The sequence below is a fragment of the Felis catus genome, chromosome E1, assembly GCF_018350175.1.
Source record: "Felis catus isolate Fca126 chromosome E1, F.catus_Fca126_mat1.0, whole genome shotgun sequence".
NCBI classification, from domain to species: Eukaryota; Metazoa; Chordata; class Mammalia; order Carnivora; family Felidae; genus Felis; species Felis catus.
In genome coordinates, this window is record NC_058381.1 from 55,876,230 (window position 1) to 55,891,012 (window position 14,783).

Genomic DNA, 14,783 nt, shown 5'->3' on the forward strand with positions numbered 1-14,783 from the left:
GCACTGGCTAAGAAAGCTGTGACCTGGAGACTTGGTTCAAGGGCCAGCCAGTTCTAATTAGTGGCTATCTGCTGTTGTCAAGGCTAAGGGTCCCCGTCTATGTTTGTAACCTATCTACCTGAGCCTCTGGGACCTGGTTTCTGCTCCCCAAATAGGTGGAGTGGGAAGGAAAAGAGCAGGTGTGTGGAGTCCTGAAAGGACAAGGGCTGGGGGCCAGGGACTTGTGGCTCCGGGCCACCTGGGAAACCTGACCGAGGTGGTGTGGGAGAGCTCAGGGGTGTTAGTTCTGGAAAGGCTTGTTAGACTGACCCAGATGCTCTGCGTCAGGCCCTGCAGATCTGGTCCTATTCAGTAGCGGGTTTTTTACAGTTCTGATTTGATGGATAGAGTCCTTTCCCCACCCTTCCGCTCCTTTAAAGCCCCATGCCCTCCCCGTGTCCCCCTTTGATGATAGAGCAGGCAGGAGATGTCCAGCTCATGAGGGGCATTTGTGGCCAGCATCCCCTGAGCCTGGGTTTCGTAGGGGCTCAAGCTACTCTGTTGGGTCCACTTGAGTCTGACATTTAAAATGGCGGGATGGGGTTGCTTCTACCTGTAAAGCATCGGTGTGAGTGGGGAGGCAGGAGCCTGCCTCTGGTGTAGAGATCTCGTCCAGCCATCCTGCCTCACCCTGGGAACGTCTTGGGAGGTGTCTGGCGGTGGGGCGGAGTGGCAGATTTTGAGCATCTGGAAGCAGGAAGAATCTCTTACTCCCTGTGGGTACTTAAGGCTGGGGCAGCTTTCTTGGCCCTGTGAACAAGAAAAGCAGACCTTCGGGTGGCGTGTGTACGAGTCAGGTCCTTCTTTCTCAAACCAACCATACGCATCCGTGTACAGGGTCCCCCCCCTGGCGCCCAGCCTCACTCGTGTATTGAGAAAGGCCGGCAGGGCCAGCTCGCGCATGGCTCTTTCTTAATTTCCCTTGAAGATGCCCAAGTTCCGCCAAGTTCCTCGGCTTTGGCTCTCACGTTGCAGCAGGGAAGGTGCCGTGAGAGAAAACAGTGATTTTACCTGCAACCGGGACTCTCCCGCTGGAGACAGGGTGAGGTGTTGCTGTTCCGTGTCAGCGAGGGGGCCGTGGCATTTAGATGAGCGTGGCTGGGGCCAGGCAGAGGAGGCTGGCCCAGAAGGCTGTGTCCTCACCCCAGGGCCTACCTGTACGGGCAGGCACTTTCTTCGGGAAGCATGTAATTACAGAATGGCTACTTTTCCTCTGCTGTGCTGTCTTTAATCGCCAGTCTGGAGCTGGTGTTCCTGGCCAGACACAACATGCGTGGGCAGACACACACAGTCCGTTCCGCAGGCCTCTGCTGGCCCTGACCCAGGAGCACTTTGCCCTCTGGCCCATACCTCCCACACCTAGAGACGCCTGGAGAACAGCAGTGTGCGGGTCCCAGGAAGCCGGGTGCAGAGAGAAAGGGAATCGGTTTCTGGGTTGTGGAAGGGGAGGCCCTGGGTTTGGGGGCACCTGGCATGAGGCAGCGGACGTCAGGACAGCCACAGGGCAAGCAGAGGGGAACTGCGGCTGTGCAAAGTCTAAAAGCCTGGCTGGAGGAGGGGCGCTACCCTGGTTCCCTGGTTGCTCCTCTTAGCCCTTGCCTGCCTTCCTGAGCATGGTCCGCATCCCAGACCCAGCAGCTTCCCACGTGACCTGCAGCCCCCTGGGATTTATCCAGCCCTCCCTCTGTCCTGCCCAATCCCCATCTCTTTGGCGGGCAGCCTTTCTACCTCTGCAGGCCAGCCCTTCCCTGCCTCCGGGGAGGTTTTCTCACTGCAGCGTTCCTGGAGGCCCTGGCAAGTCCGTCTTGGGAAGCTTCACGTCTCCCCCTGTGGAGAGGGAGCTCATAAAGCTCCTGGGGGAGAAGTGGGCAGGGGTGGAGGGGTGGTGTGGGAGGCCCTGTGTACCCAACTTCTTCTTCCCTGGCCCAAATCTTCTTCCCTGGCCCAGGCGTCACCCCCTGGGCCAGTCCCTTAGACATGAGAAGGCCTCGGGTCCCCTTTTCCTTTCTTCCTCCCCTCCCCCACTCCCGTGCAGGAGTCAGGGAAGCAGACGTACAGACCTCAGCCTTACCTGACACTCATTTGTCCTGGACCACGGCTTTTCAGGAAGGCCCCAGAGTCTCTGCCAGAGGGAGGTGGATGCTCTGGAGTATAGTATTTACCCATGCTAGGGTACGGGCCCTCTGCCCAGAGGGCCATTTCTTCCTGAGCTGAAATACCCAGTTATCCCCTCTGGGAAGAAGCAGCTCTTATCTTCATAATCCCCCAAAGCCAGCATGGAGAGTGGGGATTAGGGGAGATTTAGGCAAGGGATCTGGGAAGTCTTGGGGCCAGGTTTGCTCTGGAGCCCGTCCTAATTTCTCGGACTGAGAAAGCTGGCAATGGGCCAGTGTGGGGACTCCACTCAGGTGGGTCCTACCAGGGCGGGTCTGCAGCCGGGGGACACTGCCCCCGTGCAGCATCCCATTCTAGTAATGGAGACGTGTGTCCTGTGAAAGACGAGGCTGCCAAGGAGAGGGCTGGATATGGAGAGAGGCACAGAGGAGGAAGTCTGGAACATTAGTGGGCAAAGCCAGGGCAGACCCCAGGGAAGGCAGGAGTAGGGGAGGGCAATGGGCCGAGGCAGCCAGGGCGTCACCAGCTCAGCCACCCTTGATCAAGACTCAGTAGGTGACCTCAGTCCCTTTCTTGACGCCCCAAGTCTAGGGCTTTGCTCCTTTTACTCAAGAACCCTTCCTGGTGAGAGCTCACACTGGTGCTCTTGGGATGGCCCTGGGAAAGACCCAGTTCTCCCCCAGCCCTCCTTTCCCCGGGGGTGTTCTTTTTCCCAGGACCCCCGACCTGGGGATCTGTGCATCAGATTCAATGTGTGCATCAATCCCAACTTCTGAAGTTTTGATTCAGTGGATTTGGGTGGGACCTGGGCATCCACCTTTTTAGAAGCTGCAGGTGTTTCTGCTAGAGATCCCGGGCTGACAACCCCTGATGGAGATGTCACTGGGATCCCAGAATCCGTGCGTGCATTCATTCAGCAAGCGTTCACTGAGCTGCTGCCGTGTGCCAGGCCCTGTCTTAGCAGTTGGCTGCAGGGGTGTGTGGAGATGGAAGAATTCAGACCTGTTTTCAGGGAACTGACAGCCAGGTGGGAGAGCCCGACAAGTACATCTATAATGACAGTTCTCCGTGATGCAGACTGTGAGCCAGGTTGTCCAGTGTGCTATTGGAATACAAACCTCTCCTGTAAGTGCAGCCCTTGGTTTTGGGAAGATTTCCCAGAGCAGGTGATCTTTGAGCTGAGTCTTGAAGGGGGAGTAAGAGTTGTCTGGGGCAGGCAGGGTGTTGTCGGTAGGAAAATGCAGAAAAGCACTCGCCCATCAGCTAGGAGAGCATGGCTTGCGTCAGGAGTGGAAGAAATGCCGGAAAGGGGACTGGAGAAACTAGCAGATCACAGATCATGCTTTGGAGTCTGGGCTTGATTGGCAAGATAAACGCGGTCAGTTGATCTGATGTCTGCTACTGTGGCTGGATGTCACAGTTGGTTTGGAAAAGGTAGAGACTGGAGAGGGGGAAGGGGAGGTAAGGTTGGGGGAGGGGGGGTCACTGCAGGAGCTGTGCTGTCTGGGCCCGGAAGGGCCTCATTCCAGGGTTTTGGATGAAACCACTCCTGGGCCCTGTGAAACAGCAGTACAGCAGTTGAGTAAACAGGCCAGAATTCAGGGCAGTGGTCAGGCTAGAGGTAAACTTCAGGAATTGTAAGCTTGGTGGTGATGAGCAACTACTCCATGATGGTGGCTGAGGTTGCCCTGGAAACTTATATGAATTTGTCGAGATGTCTTAGGGTGGGCTGTGGGGTTAGATGGACAGGAAAGAAAAGCCAGTCAGAGAAGGAGAAAACAGGAGCGAAACCCAGGAACGGGCTGTCAATAAGAAGAGGCCAGGCTGGGGTCACACAGGACAACGTGGGTGGTCCCCAGTGTTGCCCAGGACCACCCCCATCCGTGCCCCGTTCCACCACCCTCGGTGACGTGACAGTCGTCCCTTTCCTGGGAGCAGCTGTCTTTTGTCTGAGATTGTGTCCTTCCCGATGCTGGAGCATCCTCCCTTCTGTGAAATGGTGGAAACAGAAGATCGTGGGTTTTTTTCTTAATGCTTTTACTAGGAACAATGAAGAGACAGCGTCTCTGTTAGTTATCCTCTCCCTGCTTAAAAACACACTATGTTTCGGCCTGTGAAATATAAAGACGGCAGCAGAGGTAGAGGGGAGGTGAGGGGCCAGATCGGTGCGAGGGGTGGGGAGATGCTGATGGCCTTGGAAGGTGGGTTAGGAAACCCTGAGTAGAGAGAGTTGCGGGTCTGTTTCTGTTTTAAACTTGGCCTTGAGGAGTAGGGGATTTTTAACGTGGTGGAGATTTGAGCCAACACCCTGAGGGCTGGGACTAGTGGAGGAAGAGGAGGGAGGATTCAGGGGGGAGGGATGAGGGAAGGCCACTCCAGGCAGTGACTGGGGCGGGGGGTGCCCAGAGAGATGCTGAGGGCCTTCTGCTTCCCTCCCAGGGCGAGCCACCCTTGGCCCTGGGCCTGTCCACCCGGAAGGCCCTCAGCATCCTGAAGGAGCAGCTCGAGGCGGTGCTGGAAGGACACCTGAAGGAACGGAAGAAATGTCTCACGTGGAAGGTGAAGGAAGCTTCTTCACAGGGAGCCCAGAGCCTGAGTGGGATGGCGGAGAGGCGTGGGAGGCCCGTGACTCTCCCCGTGACCCTGGGCTGCCTCGCAGACTCATATCCTGGGTGCACTTGGCGCAGGAGCCCGTTAGGAGACCGAGGCAGCCCTGGGGGGGAGAGGGGGGGGCGGGGGGGGCAGCCAGTCGGTTGGAGGGCTGGGGCAGGGTCAAGCAGCTGTGGGAGGAAGGCGGCCAGATTCCAGCAGGACGCCGCGTCCCGGCTCCTTCCCCGGGCCCTCGCTCCCCGCCACCCTTTCTCACCTCCTCACCTCCTCACCTCCTCAGGAGATGTGGAGAAGCAGCTTCCTGCACCACAGTAACCGCTGCTCCTGCTTCCACTGGCCGGGCGCCTCGCTCATGCTGCTGGCGGTGCTGCTGCTGCTGGGCTGCCACGGGGGCCAGCCGGCTGGCAGGTGAGCTGCCTCCCTCCTCCGAGCCGCCCCACCCCTGCCTCAGGTTTAGCAGGTCTGCACCACCCCCCACCCCCCACCCCCGCCCCCCCCGCCCGGTTGTTAGGAATCCTCAGTCCCTTGGCTGGCTGCTGTCAGCACCAGAACCAGACACGCTTTCCAGAAGGGGCGGGGCGGGGGGCCCCTCTCCCTGCTAGAACCCCCTTCACTCCTCCCTGCCAGCCACGGGGCCGAGCTGGTGAGCGCCTCGGCGCTGTGCCTCCTGCTCCTTCTCAACCTCATCCTCATCGGGCGGCAAGATCGGCTGAAGCGCAGGGAGGTAGAGCGGAGGCTCCGAGGGATCATTGACCAAATCCAAGGTGAGGCCAAGGGTCACGCGTGCCAGGCGTGATGCGTCGGAGCCCTGTGAGCTCTTCTCCTGAGTCCCAGCCAGGAGCCTGGCACACGGGTGGTCAGCATTCTGGCGGCTGTTGGCGTCAAGAGAGTGAGAAGGCTCACCTGCCCTCTTTTGAGCAGGACAGTGATAGCCAGGGACAGCTAGGCGCATGCAGGTGGTGGCCTGGGCACGGCACGCAGGCTTGCTAACGGTGGGAGACTAACAGAGAAGACCCTCTCTTGGCAGGAGAACAGCGAAATTTCCCCTTCCACGTCTGTCTTGCCCAGTGGTACTGGGCCAGGGCAGGTGGGAAGATGGGCCAGAGAAGTCTAAGACCTGCAAGAATCAGGGGTGGGGGCCCGGAGCCGGGAGCCCCAAATTGAGCAGCCCTGATCCTAAAGAAGGGGGTTGCTCAGTCAGATTTCTGCTTGTCCTTTCATTCAGGTAGTGGTTACGCCCCAGCTATGGATCGGGGGTGTTAGGTTCTTCTGAGAGACGGTGGTTCCCACTTCCCAAGGGCATGTGGTCTTGTAAGAGAAACACCTGTTGTCTGAGACCTTTCTCTAACTGTACTGGGCAGCAGACATTTGAATGCTAAATGAGGGGATGCCTGGGTGGCTCAGTTGGTTGAGTGTCTGACTCTTGATTTTGGCTGAGGTCATGATCCCAGGGTCATGGGATCGAGTCCCATGTCGGGCTCTGTGCTGAGCAGGGAGACTGGTTAAGATTCTCTTCCTGTCTCCCTCTGCCTCTGTCCCCCACTTGCATTCTCTATCTAAAATAAAAAAAAAATTTTAATTATTATAAATAAATAAATAAATAAATAAATAAATAAATAAATGCTAAGTGAGAAGACGTTGCTTCATTCTGAAATGACCAATGAGTTGCAGCCATGTGCCAGGCACAGGAAGTGACCGAGAAAGATCGGCCCTGCCCTCCGAGAGCTTAGTCTCTTGCTCAGGAAGCATCCATGGCTCCCTGTTGCTCATCAAAGCATCCCAGAAACTCTGGCCCAGGCTCCAACCTTCCTCTCCAGCCTCTTCTGCTACTCACCCTCACGTGAAAACTACTCCCCAGTCCTAAAACCACTGCGGACTTTCCTGCTTCTGTGCCTCCGTCCTGCTGTCCTGCCTGCCCTGCTCCTCCCTCACTCGGCTCTTACTGAAGATCTTGCCCCTCCTTCAGGACCCACCCTTTTGCCCTGAAGCCACCTCTGATCACATCAGCTGCTCTGTGCTCCCTGCAGCACTGGGATCTTTCCTAACACTCTGAGCACATGCTTGCCTTGCTTTGGTGTTATCTGCCCACATGCATCTCTCTTTTCGGTTATGGCTCCTCAAGGGCAGGGACTGTGTCTTCTTTGATCTTTGCACCCCTCAAAGCCCTCGGCCATGGTTATGAAATGTCTTTGAATGGAACGGGGCTACAAAGAAGAAGAGCTTCAGGTGTTCAGAGGCCTTGGCGGTGCCTGGGCTGGAGCGGTGGGAAAGGCTTCACGGGGAGGTGACCTTGGGCGAGTCGGAGTGAATGGTGTGGGTTGCGGCAAACCTACTGGGAAAGGAAGGAGAAAGAAGGCCGCGCTCCATGGTGTGTGCTGCCAGGTGGCTGGGGTGTGGGGCTGTGGGTGAGGTGCTTTTCCTCTTTCCATTCTCGTCAGATGCGCTCAGGGATGGCAAGGAGATCAAGTGGCCGGATGCCATGTACCCAGACCTCCACATGCCCTTTGCACCATCCTGGTCCCTGCACTGGGCATACAGAGATGGACATCTGGTCAACCTGCCAGTTAGCCTGTTGGTGGAAGGAGACATCATAGCTCTGAGGCCCGGCCAGGAATCGTTCGCCTCTCTGAGGGGGATCAAGGTAGCTCAGGACTTTTCTCCTCCCCTGGAAATGCTGTGGGAGCATCCACAGGCAATGGTGGGAGGGCCCCAGGGCTTAATTCTGAAGCTTCCTGGCCAGCTCACAGGCTTCTTGGCAAGGGCTCTTAGGAGAACAGAGAAGGGCTAGAATATTTTTCTCCTTCTTGGCCTGTTCTTTCTTTTCTCTGCTCCTTAAGCTTGTGGGAATCCAGTTCCACAGCTGCCCCAACCCTCCGCCCCACAGCTGACTCTTTGCTAACTGATGGTCCCTAACCCAATGAACTGCTTCCATGTAGCTGGAATTGTCAAGGAAGGGTGGCTTCCGAATGAACCTGTTAATTGCCCTCAACCTCCTCCCCCTTCCTCCCTGGCAGGATGATGAACACATTGTCTTAGAGCCTGGAGACCTGTTTCCCCCTTTCTCTCCACCCCCTTCCCCCAGGGGAGAAGTGAAGAAAGGGCCACAGAACCCCCAGCAGCACAGACTCTTCCGCGTCCTTGAGACCCCTGTGATTGACAACATCAGGTAGGGTTGCTACCCTGCCTTCCTTCTGTCCCCTGACTTATCCTCGTCCCTAGTGGCTCTGTGAGCTGGGGGCAGGGGGTGGGTGACGAGGAGCCTTGTTTACGCTGAGGTTCCCTTAGGGCAGGCACCTCTATGGGGTCTTTTCTTTAGTGTCTCATGAGCATTCCTAGACTGGGTGATTGTTCCTCTCCCCCCTGTTGGAACTCTGAGGGGACAGCTCTGGAGGCTGCCCCAGACCCCTCTCTTGGGGGGCGGGGGACTTGGTGGGGGCCAGGGAATAGGAGAGATTGCCTGACTCAGTGATGCCCCGTAAAGGTGCATGTTTCTGGCCTCTTCCTGAGAGCTTGCACAACTGTAGGGTCACCCCTTTCTGCAGGTGGTGCCTGGACATGGCCCTGTCCCGCCCAGTCACTGCTCTGGACAACGAGCGGTTCACGGTGCAGTCGGTGATGTTGCACTACGCTGTGCCTGTGGTCCTGGTGCGTGAGGCGGGCCGCGCAGGGCAGGGGAGAGGGCCAAGAGAAAGGGGGAGCCTCAGGGCCAGATTCAGGTGAGCGTGTGAGTGAAGACAGGGATCCCAGAGTGAGCTGGCCAGTGCTGGGGTTGGGGGCGTGTAAGTGGGCAGAGGAAAGGGAACCTTAGAGCCCGAGTGTCTCTCTGGGTGGTGGGGGCTAAGGCTGCACCTCTCCTGTGCCCCAAAGGCCGGCTTCCTCATCACCAATGCCCTGCGCTTTATGCTGAATGCCCCTGGGGTCACGTCCTGGCAGTACACCCTCCTCCAGCTACAGGTAACCCCCACCCTATCCCGACTGTCGTGCTTTGCACTTTCTGTGGAGCCTGGGTCCCCTCACGGCGCCCTGACTGTTCCTTCCTCTCTGTAGCCCCGGGGTCCCTCAGGCTTCAAACTTAAGAATGCCTGCTTTCCTTCTTCTCTTCTTGCCCTGGACAGCTGTCCCTTTCTACTCAGGGAATGGCTTCAGGGCCGGGGAAGCCCTTCCCTCCCTCCCTCCTTCCAGGCCAGCAGCTCCTTGGGAGCCTTCAGTGTGGTTCGCGCTTTCCCAGGTGAACGGCGTCCTGCCCGTCCTCCCCCTGCTCTTTCCAGCCCTCTGGGTTCTGGCGACCGCCTGTGGAGAAGCCCGCGTCCTGGCTCAGATGAGCAAGGCCTCTCCCAGCTCCTTGGTAGGTTGTTCCAAGGCATCTGGGGGACAGTGCAAAAAGAATACAAACCAGGAGCAAAAAGAGGGTGCCCAGCGAATGGGTGCAGACTGTGGGCCCGGCATGTGGGCAGGACTTGGGCAGCTCTCCAGGCCAGGCCTGGGAGAGGCCGGTGAGCGTCTGTCCTGGCGCTCAGCAGACAGGGGATTCGGGGACTGCCCAGGTGTCCTTTACCAACGGCGTTCGGAGCCTTGCTGGCGTGGGGCCCCCCACCTTCCAGCTCGGAGGCCTGTGTGAGGGTGGCCCCCTGAGCCGGCTCCCTCTTCTCTGCGCAGCTGGCCAAGTTCTCGGAGGACACTCTCAGCAGCTATACAGAAGCCGTCTCCTCTCAGGTATGCTCACCTGGGACACCTTTGGCCCCAGGCCCCCGTAGGCACCGACCCGAGCTCCCTCAAGCTGGCCCCTTGTGGAACCCTGGGGCTCCCCTGCCTTGTGGCCATTGAGTCTCCTGTCTCATGAGGGCAGCGCGCTCTGCCCAGACAAATGCCTCTCCAACCCCAACTTCCTGGCATCCCTGCACTGTTTCCTCTGTTGGCCCCAGAGGCTATCTCTAGGGAAATAATGCTGGACTTTGCCTCTTCCGCCAGGAAATGCTACGCTGCATTTGGGGTCACTTCCTGCGGGTGATCCAGGGGACGTCGCCGACGCTGAGCCATAGTTCCAGCCTGTTGCACAGCTTGGGCTCTGTCACGGTGAGGCTGGGCCCCGTGGGAGGACCCCGCCTCAGCTGGCCTGCCGCCTGGCTATGTGTGGGGTGCCTTTCTGCCACTTACGTGGACCCTGGCAAGTTGGGGAATGCCAAGCCCCCTTCCCAATTCCTGTCTCTCCCTGCAGGTCCTATGCTGTGTGGACAAACAGGGGATCCTGTCGTGGCCAAACCCCAGCCCGGAGACCGTGTTGTTCTTCAGTGGGAAGGTGGAGCCCCCACACAGCAGCCACGAGGACCTAACAGATGACCTGTCCACCCGCTCCTTCTGCCACCCCGAGGTAGAGGAGGAGGTATGGCCGGCTCCCGGGGACCCAGCTCTGGGCCCGGCCGGTGGCCTCGGGGAGGGCAAGGCTAAGAGGGAGAAGGACGGCTCGAGCACCATTAGGATCTGCTGGGCAGTTGAGGCGGAGCCCCCACAGCCAGCAGTGAAGGGACGTAACTGCCCTGCCTCCTTGGTCCGTGGCAGCCGTTGGGACCCCAGTCCGAGGCCTGTGCTCCTTGTTCTCTTCAGCCCCACGAACGAGATGCCCTCCTGGCTGGCTCCCTGAACACTTCCCTGCACCTTTCCAATGAGCAGGAACGCGGTGACTGGCCCGGTGACGGTCCCAAGCCCCCTGAATTCTACTCTCACCACAAAGCACACGGCCGCAGCAAACACCCATCCGGCTCCAATGTGAGCTTCAGCAGGGACACAGAGGGTGGTGAAGAAGAGCCTGGCAAGGTGAGAGGAAGGTGGAGAGCAGCCGTGGGGTGTCCCGGCCTCCCTGCCGAAGAGGCTATGGGGTGCAGATGTCACGGCCTCCATTCCCAGGCCACCGGGCTTGGCCAGGCAGGGCCGTCTCCCAAGGCCTCATCTGGGACCCTTCCGGGAAGTGGGCCCTTTCTCCCTTTCTGGATTTCGCGGATGGTAATTGGTCGGGGCGAGGCCCTTTCTCCTAGTTACCACCTTCTAAAGACAGAAAGCTGGCGGCTTCCTCTAAAATATTTCCACCCGCCTGAAAGAGATCCTTCATTGTTCCCTCCCTGGCCTGGGTACTGCCGTCGTTGGGGGTAGCTACTAGAAGCAGCTGAAGGCCAGCAAGGGCAGGGAGAGGGTGTCGGGGAGGGATGCACGGAGCATGAGCACGAACGCTCCAGTCTGACGCTGTCCTCTCCCCTCCACGTTTTCCTTGAGGCCCAGCCCGGACTGGAGGGCGAGCCGTACGAAGCGGAGGACTTTGTGTGTGACTACCACCTGGAGATGCTGAGCCTGTCACAGGACCAGCAGAACCCCTCCTGCATCCAGTTCGATGACTCCAACTGGCAGGTGCACCTTACCTCCCTGAAGCCCCTGGGTCTCAACGTGCTGCTGAACTTGTGTAACGCCAGCGTCACGGAGCGGCTGTGCCGGTTCTCAGACCACCTGTGCAACATCGCCCTGCAGGAGAGCCACAGCGCCGTCCTGCCCGTGCACGTACCCTGGGGCCTCTGCGAGCTGGCCCGCCTCATAGGTATGCTGGCCGCCGCTTCCGAACCTACTGGTGCCCTGTGGCTGCATGGAGAGCGCCGTCAGCCCTCTTAGCTTCTTTTTTTTTTTTTTTTTTTTTTTTACTGTTTATTTATTTATTTTGAGAGAGAGAGAGAATGCAAGCAGGGGAGGAGCAGAGAGAGGGAGAGAGAATCCCAAGCAGGCTCCATGCTGTCAGCACAGAGCCTGATGTGGGGCTCGAACTCATGAACTGTGAAATCATGACCTGAGCCAAAATCGAGTCGGACGCTCAACCAACTGAGCCAGCTAGCGCCCCAGCCCTCTTAGGCTCTGACCACCCCCTTTAACCAGGCACCGTTCGGCAGTGCTTCCTCATCTCGTCTTGGAAAGTAACTAACAGCGGGATGAGCAGGGGAAAGGAAGCAGCCCAGCCTGACTCGGCTTGTCTCCGTGCCAGGGAGGGCGGTGCAGGTGCTTCCTCCCGGACACTCTGAGTTGCTATCCCTCCCCCTGCAGGCTTCACTCCTGGGGCCAAGGAGCTCTTCAAACAGGAAAACCACCTTGCACTCTACCGCCTCCCCAGTGCCGAGATGGTGAAGGAAACCTCGCTGGGAAGGCTCTCCTGTGTCACCAAGCGGCGCCCCCCCCTCAGCCACATGATCAGCCTCTTCATCAAGGACACCACCACCAGTGAGCCTTCCAGGCTTGGCCAGCATCAGGCCAGACCTTCCTGGAGCTTGGCAGGGCGGAGCTTCTTTTAGGCATCCCTCTTTAGGGGCAGCCCGGGCAGATGAGTGCTAGATAACGTCCCGAGTCTTCTTTGCACGTGGCAGGGATTGGATTTGGGCACTGGGGCTGGGATGGTGTGGCCACAGGGGCCGGGACTGTTTGAAGGACGGGCGGCCTAGTGTCCGTATCACAAGCCCGGCACCTCCCACATAAGCCTGGGGTATTGTGTGGAGACCCCCAAGGTCTCCTTAGCACCCTTCTCGAGGATGGCAGGGTGTTCCCTGAGTGAGTGAGCCGGGAGCAGGGCAGCGGTGGCTTGGGGCACTCACGGCTCGGCCTCTTCCTCCCTGCCTCAGGTACAGAACAGATGCTGTCCCATGGCACGGCGGACGTGGTCTTAGAGGCCTGCACAGACTTCTGGGACGGGGCCGACATCTACCCTCTTTCGGGTTCTGACAGGTGGGTGAGGAGGCACACGCCAGTGCTGGTCGCAGACCGCCCTGCCATCTGCCTTCCCGCCGGCCCACGGGCAGGGGGGCATCTCAGGACCGCTCGCCTCACTCCTGCCCTGCTTCCCTGGCAGAAAGAAAGTGCTGGATTTCTACCAGCGAGCCTGCTTGTCTGGCTACTGCTCTGCCTTTGCCTACAAGCCCATGAGCTGCGCCCTGTCCTCTCAACTCAACGGCAAGTGCATTGAGCTGGTGCAGGCACCTGGCCAAAGCAGCATCTTCACCATGTGCGAGCTGCCCAGCACTGTCCCCATCAAGCTCAGCACCCGCCGCAACAGCTGGAGCTCTGACGGTACCGTGCACGTCCGTCCCTGTGGGGGCCCCGAGTGGGGAGGGCTTCCGGAGGGCCGTGGAGTGCATCATAGCAGAGGGGACAGTGGGCGCAGCATCAAGGTGGCACTCACCGCCTGGTGATGCGGGCCAGTCCCTTAGCCTTCTCGTGGATAGGTAGGTGCTTGCTCTGCTCTCCTCTCCTCACAGGTTTCTTGTGACACTCCGGTGGGATACTGGATAGCAAAGGGCTTTCTTTGAAAGTTATAAAATAGCAGTATTTATAGAACATTGGCCTTACTTGAATCAGACAAAAGGCCAGGTCACAACCCTGCTGAAACAGAGGGACTCAGAGCCACCCTGCCCCTCCCCACTCCCCCAAACAGACAGACTCACAGGGGTCTCATGACCCAAAAGACCATGAATTGAGGCCATTGCTGAGAGTGAGGGCAGCCCCCTAGCCTTGGACCAGGGCTGGGCTCTATCGTTACTCCTGAGGATTGTCACCTGACTGATGAGTACCTCTCGTTGTCTTTTCTCCTGTGTCCGTTGGCTCCTTTGTATGTCTTGGCTGTGTGCGTGCGTGGCTGTGTGTGGTCCCCCGGGGCCCACGTGCTCATTGATGTGGGTGTGGCATCTGTGTGTGTGGCCTGGGCCGCCTCCTGGAATCTGCTGGTTCCTGGGTGTTCCTGGCCGGGCTCTGTGCCTTGTGCCTACCTGAAGAAGGGATCGGGGAGGTGCTGGAGAAGGAAGACTGTATGCAGGCCCTGAGCGGCCAGATCTTCATGGGCATGGTGTCCTCCCAGTACCAGGCCCGGCTGGACATCGTGCGCCTCATCGACGGGCTGGTCAATGCCTGCATCCGCTTCGTCTACTTCTCTTTGGAGGATGAGCTCAAAAGCAAGGTGGGGAGAGCCACCCCTCTCTGCTGCCCCTGATCCTTTCTCCCCTGGGCTTGCGGGCCCATCTGTTCATGGCCACCTGCCTTTTGCAGGTGTTTGCAGAAAAGATGGGCCTGGAGACAGGTTGGAACTGCCACATCTCTCTCACGCCCAATGGGGACATGCCTGGCTCTGAGATCCCCCCCTCCAGCCCTAGCCATGCTGGCTCCCTGCATGATGACCTGAATCAGGGTAAGGGCGAAGTTTTGTGGTGGGGACGAGGTGGGTGTGGGCACTTCTCTCCTGGGAGCTACAGCTAGAAAGAGCCTCCGCAGATCCTTCCTGATAAGTACATTCCCTTGGAAAATGGCTCTCGTCTCCCCGCGGTAACAACAGTTGACAGCGAAGGAGAGGAGACCCAGATGCAGGAAGTTCTCTGCCATCTTCAGGGCAAGGAAAGGCCCCCAGAAAGGCTGACTCCAAGGTGAAGGACAGGCTTTCATCTCCACAGTGTCCCGAGACGATGCAGAAGGGCTCCTTCTGATGGAGGAGGAGGGTCACTCTGACCTCATTAGCTTCCAGCCGACAGACAGTGACCTCCCCAGCTTCCTGGAGGACTGCAACCGGGTATGACGACAGGGTCTGTGCCCCTTCACCCCCAGAGGTGGCTGAATCGCTGGCCCCGAGAAGGGGGGCAGGGAGGGACGGACCCTTCTCCCCAGTCCTGAGGCTCCTGGCATCTCTGCTCTCTCCAGGCCAAGCTGCCCCGAGGCATCCACCAGGTGCGTCCCCACCTGCAGAACATTGACAACGTGCCCCTGCTAGTGCCCCTGTTCACCGACTGTACCCCCGAGAGTGAGTACCGTAGAGGAATCTGGGCTGGACGAGCTGGGGAATCCAGGGGGCTGGAGCTGTGGGTGTGCCCTTTCTAGGGAGTCAGAAGTGACAATCGTTCCATGATATTCATCCTCCTGGGGGTAGGATTGTCCCCAAGAGGGGCCTGCTTCCCCTGTCTCCTGCTCTCCTGCCCCGTGGGTCTCTTCCCAGAGCCTCACACAGGGCTCCGCCTACC

At 58.7% G+C, this 14,783-nt stretch overlaps 1 protein-coding gene across 15 annotated transcripts in view; it reads left to right on the forward strand.

Moving 5' to 3' along the window:
- The window catches only part of TMEM94 (transmembrane protein 94), a 33,796-nt gene that overhangs the window by 14,945 nt on the left and 4,068 nt on the right, over positions 1–14,783 (forward strand). For 6 of the 15 annotated variants that reach the window (XM_045044117.1, XM_045044120.1, XM_045044105.1 and 3 more), the window contains 20 exons: positions 4,594–4,713; positions 5,045–5,172; positions 5,392–5,528; positions 7,203–7,405; positions 7,779–7,930; positions 8,307–8,409; positions 8,632–8,718; positions 8,993–9,109; positions 9,421–9,477; positions 9,733–9,837; positions 9,980–10,144; positions 10,366–10,575; positions 11,029–11,344; positions 11,839–12,012; positions 12,408–12,510; positions 12,635–12,852; positions 13,554–13,735; positions 13,825–13,963; positions 14,223–14,338; positions 14,467–14,566. In XM_045044117.1, the coding sequence (XP_044900052.1) occupies positions 4,594–4,713; positions 5,045–5,172; positions 5,392–5,528; positions 7,203–7,405; positions 7,779–7,930; positions 8,307–8,409; positions 8,632–8,718; positions 8,993–9,109; positions 9,421–9,477; positions 9,733–9,837; positions 9,980–10,144; positions 10,366–10,575; positions 11,029–11,344; positions 11,839–12,012; positions 12,408–12,510; positions 12,635–12,852; positions 13,554–13,735; positions 13,825–13,963; positions 14,223–14,338; positions 14,467–14,566 (2,932 nt within the window). Of the gene's footprint in view, positions 1–947; positions 1,082–4,593; positions 4,714–5,044; positions 5,173–5,391; positions 5,529–7,202; positions 7,406–7,778; positions 7,931–8,306; positions 8,410–8,631; positions 8,719–8,992; positions 9,110–9,420; positions 9,478–9,732; positions 9,838–9,979; positions 10,145–10,365; positions 10,576–11,028; positions 11,345–11,838; positions 12,013–12,407; positions 12,511–12,634; positions 12,853–13,553; positions 13,736–13,824; positions 13,964–14,222; positions 14,339–14,466; positions 14,567–14,783 lie in introns of those variants that run through there. The other 9 variants (XM_045044119.1, XM_045044109.1, XM_045044114.1 and 6 more) reach the window with 7 other exon arrangements.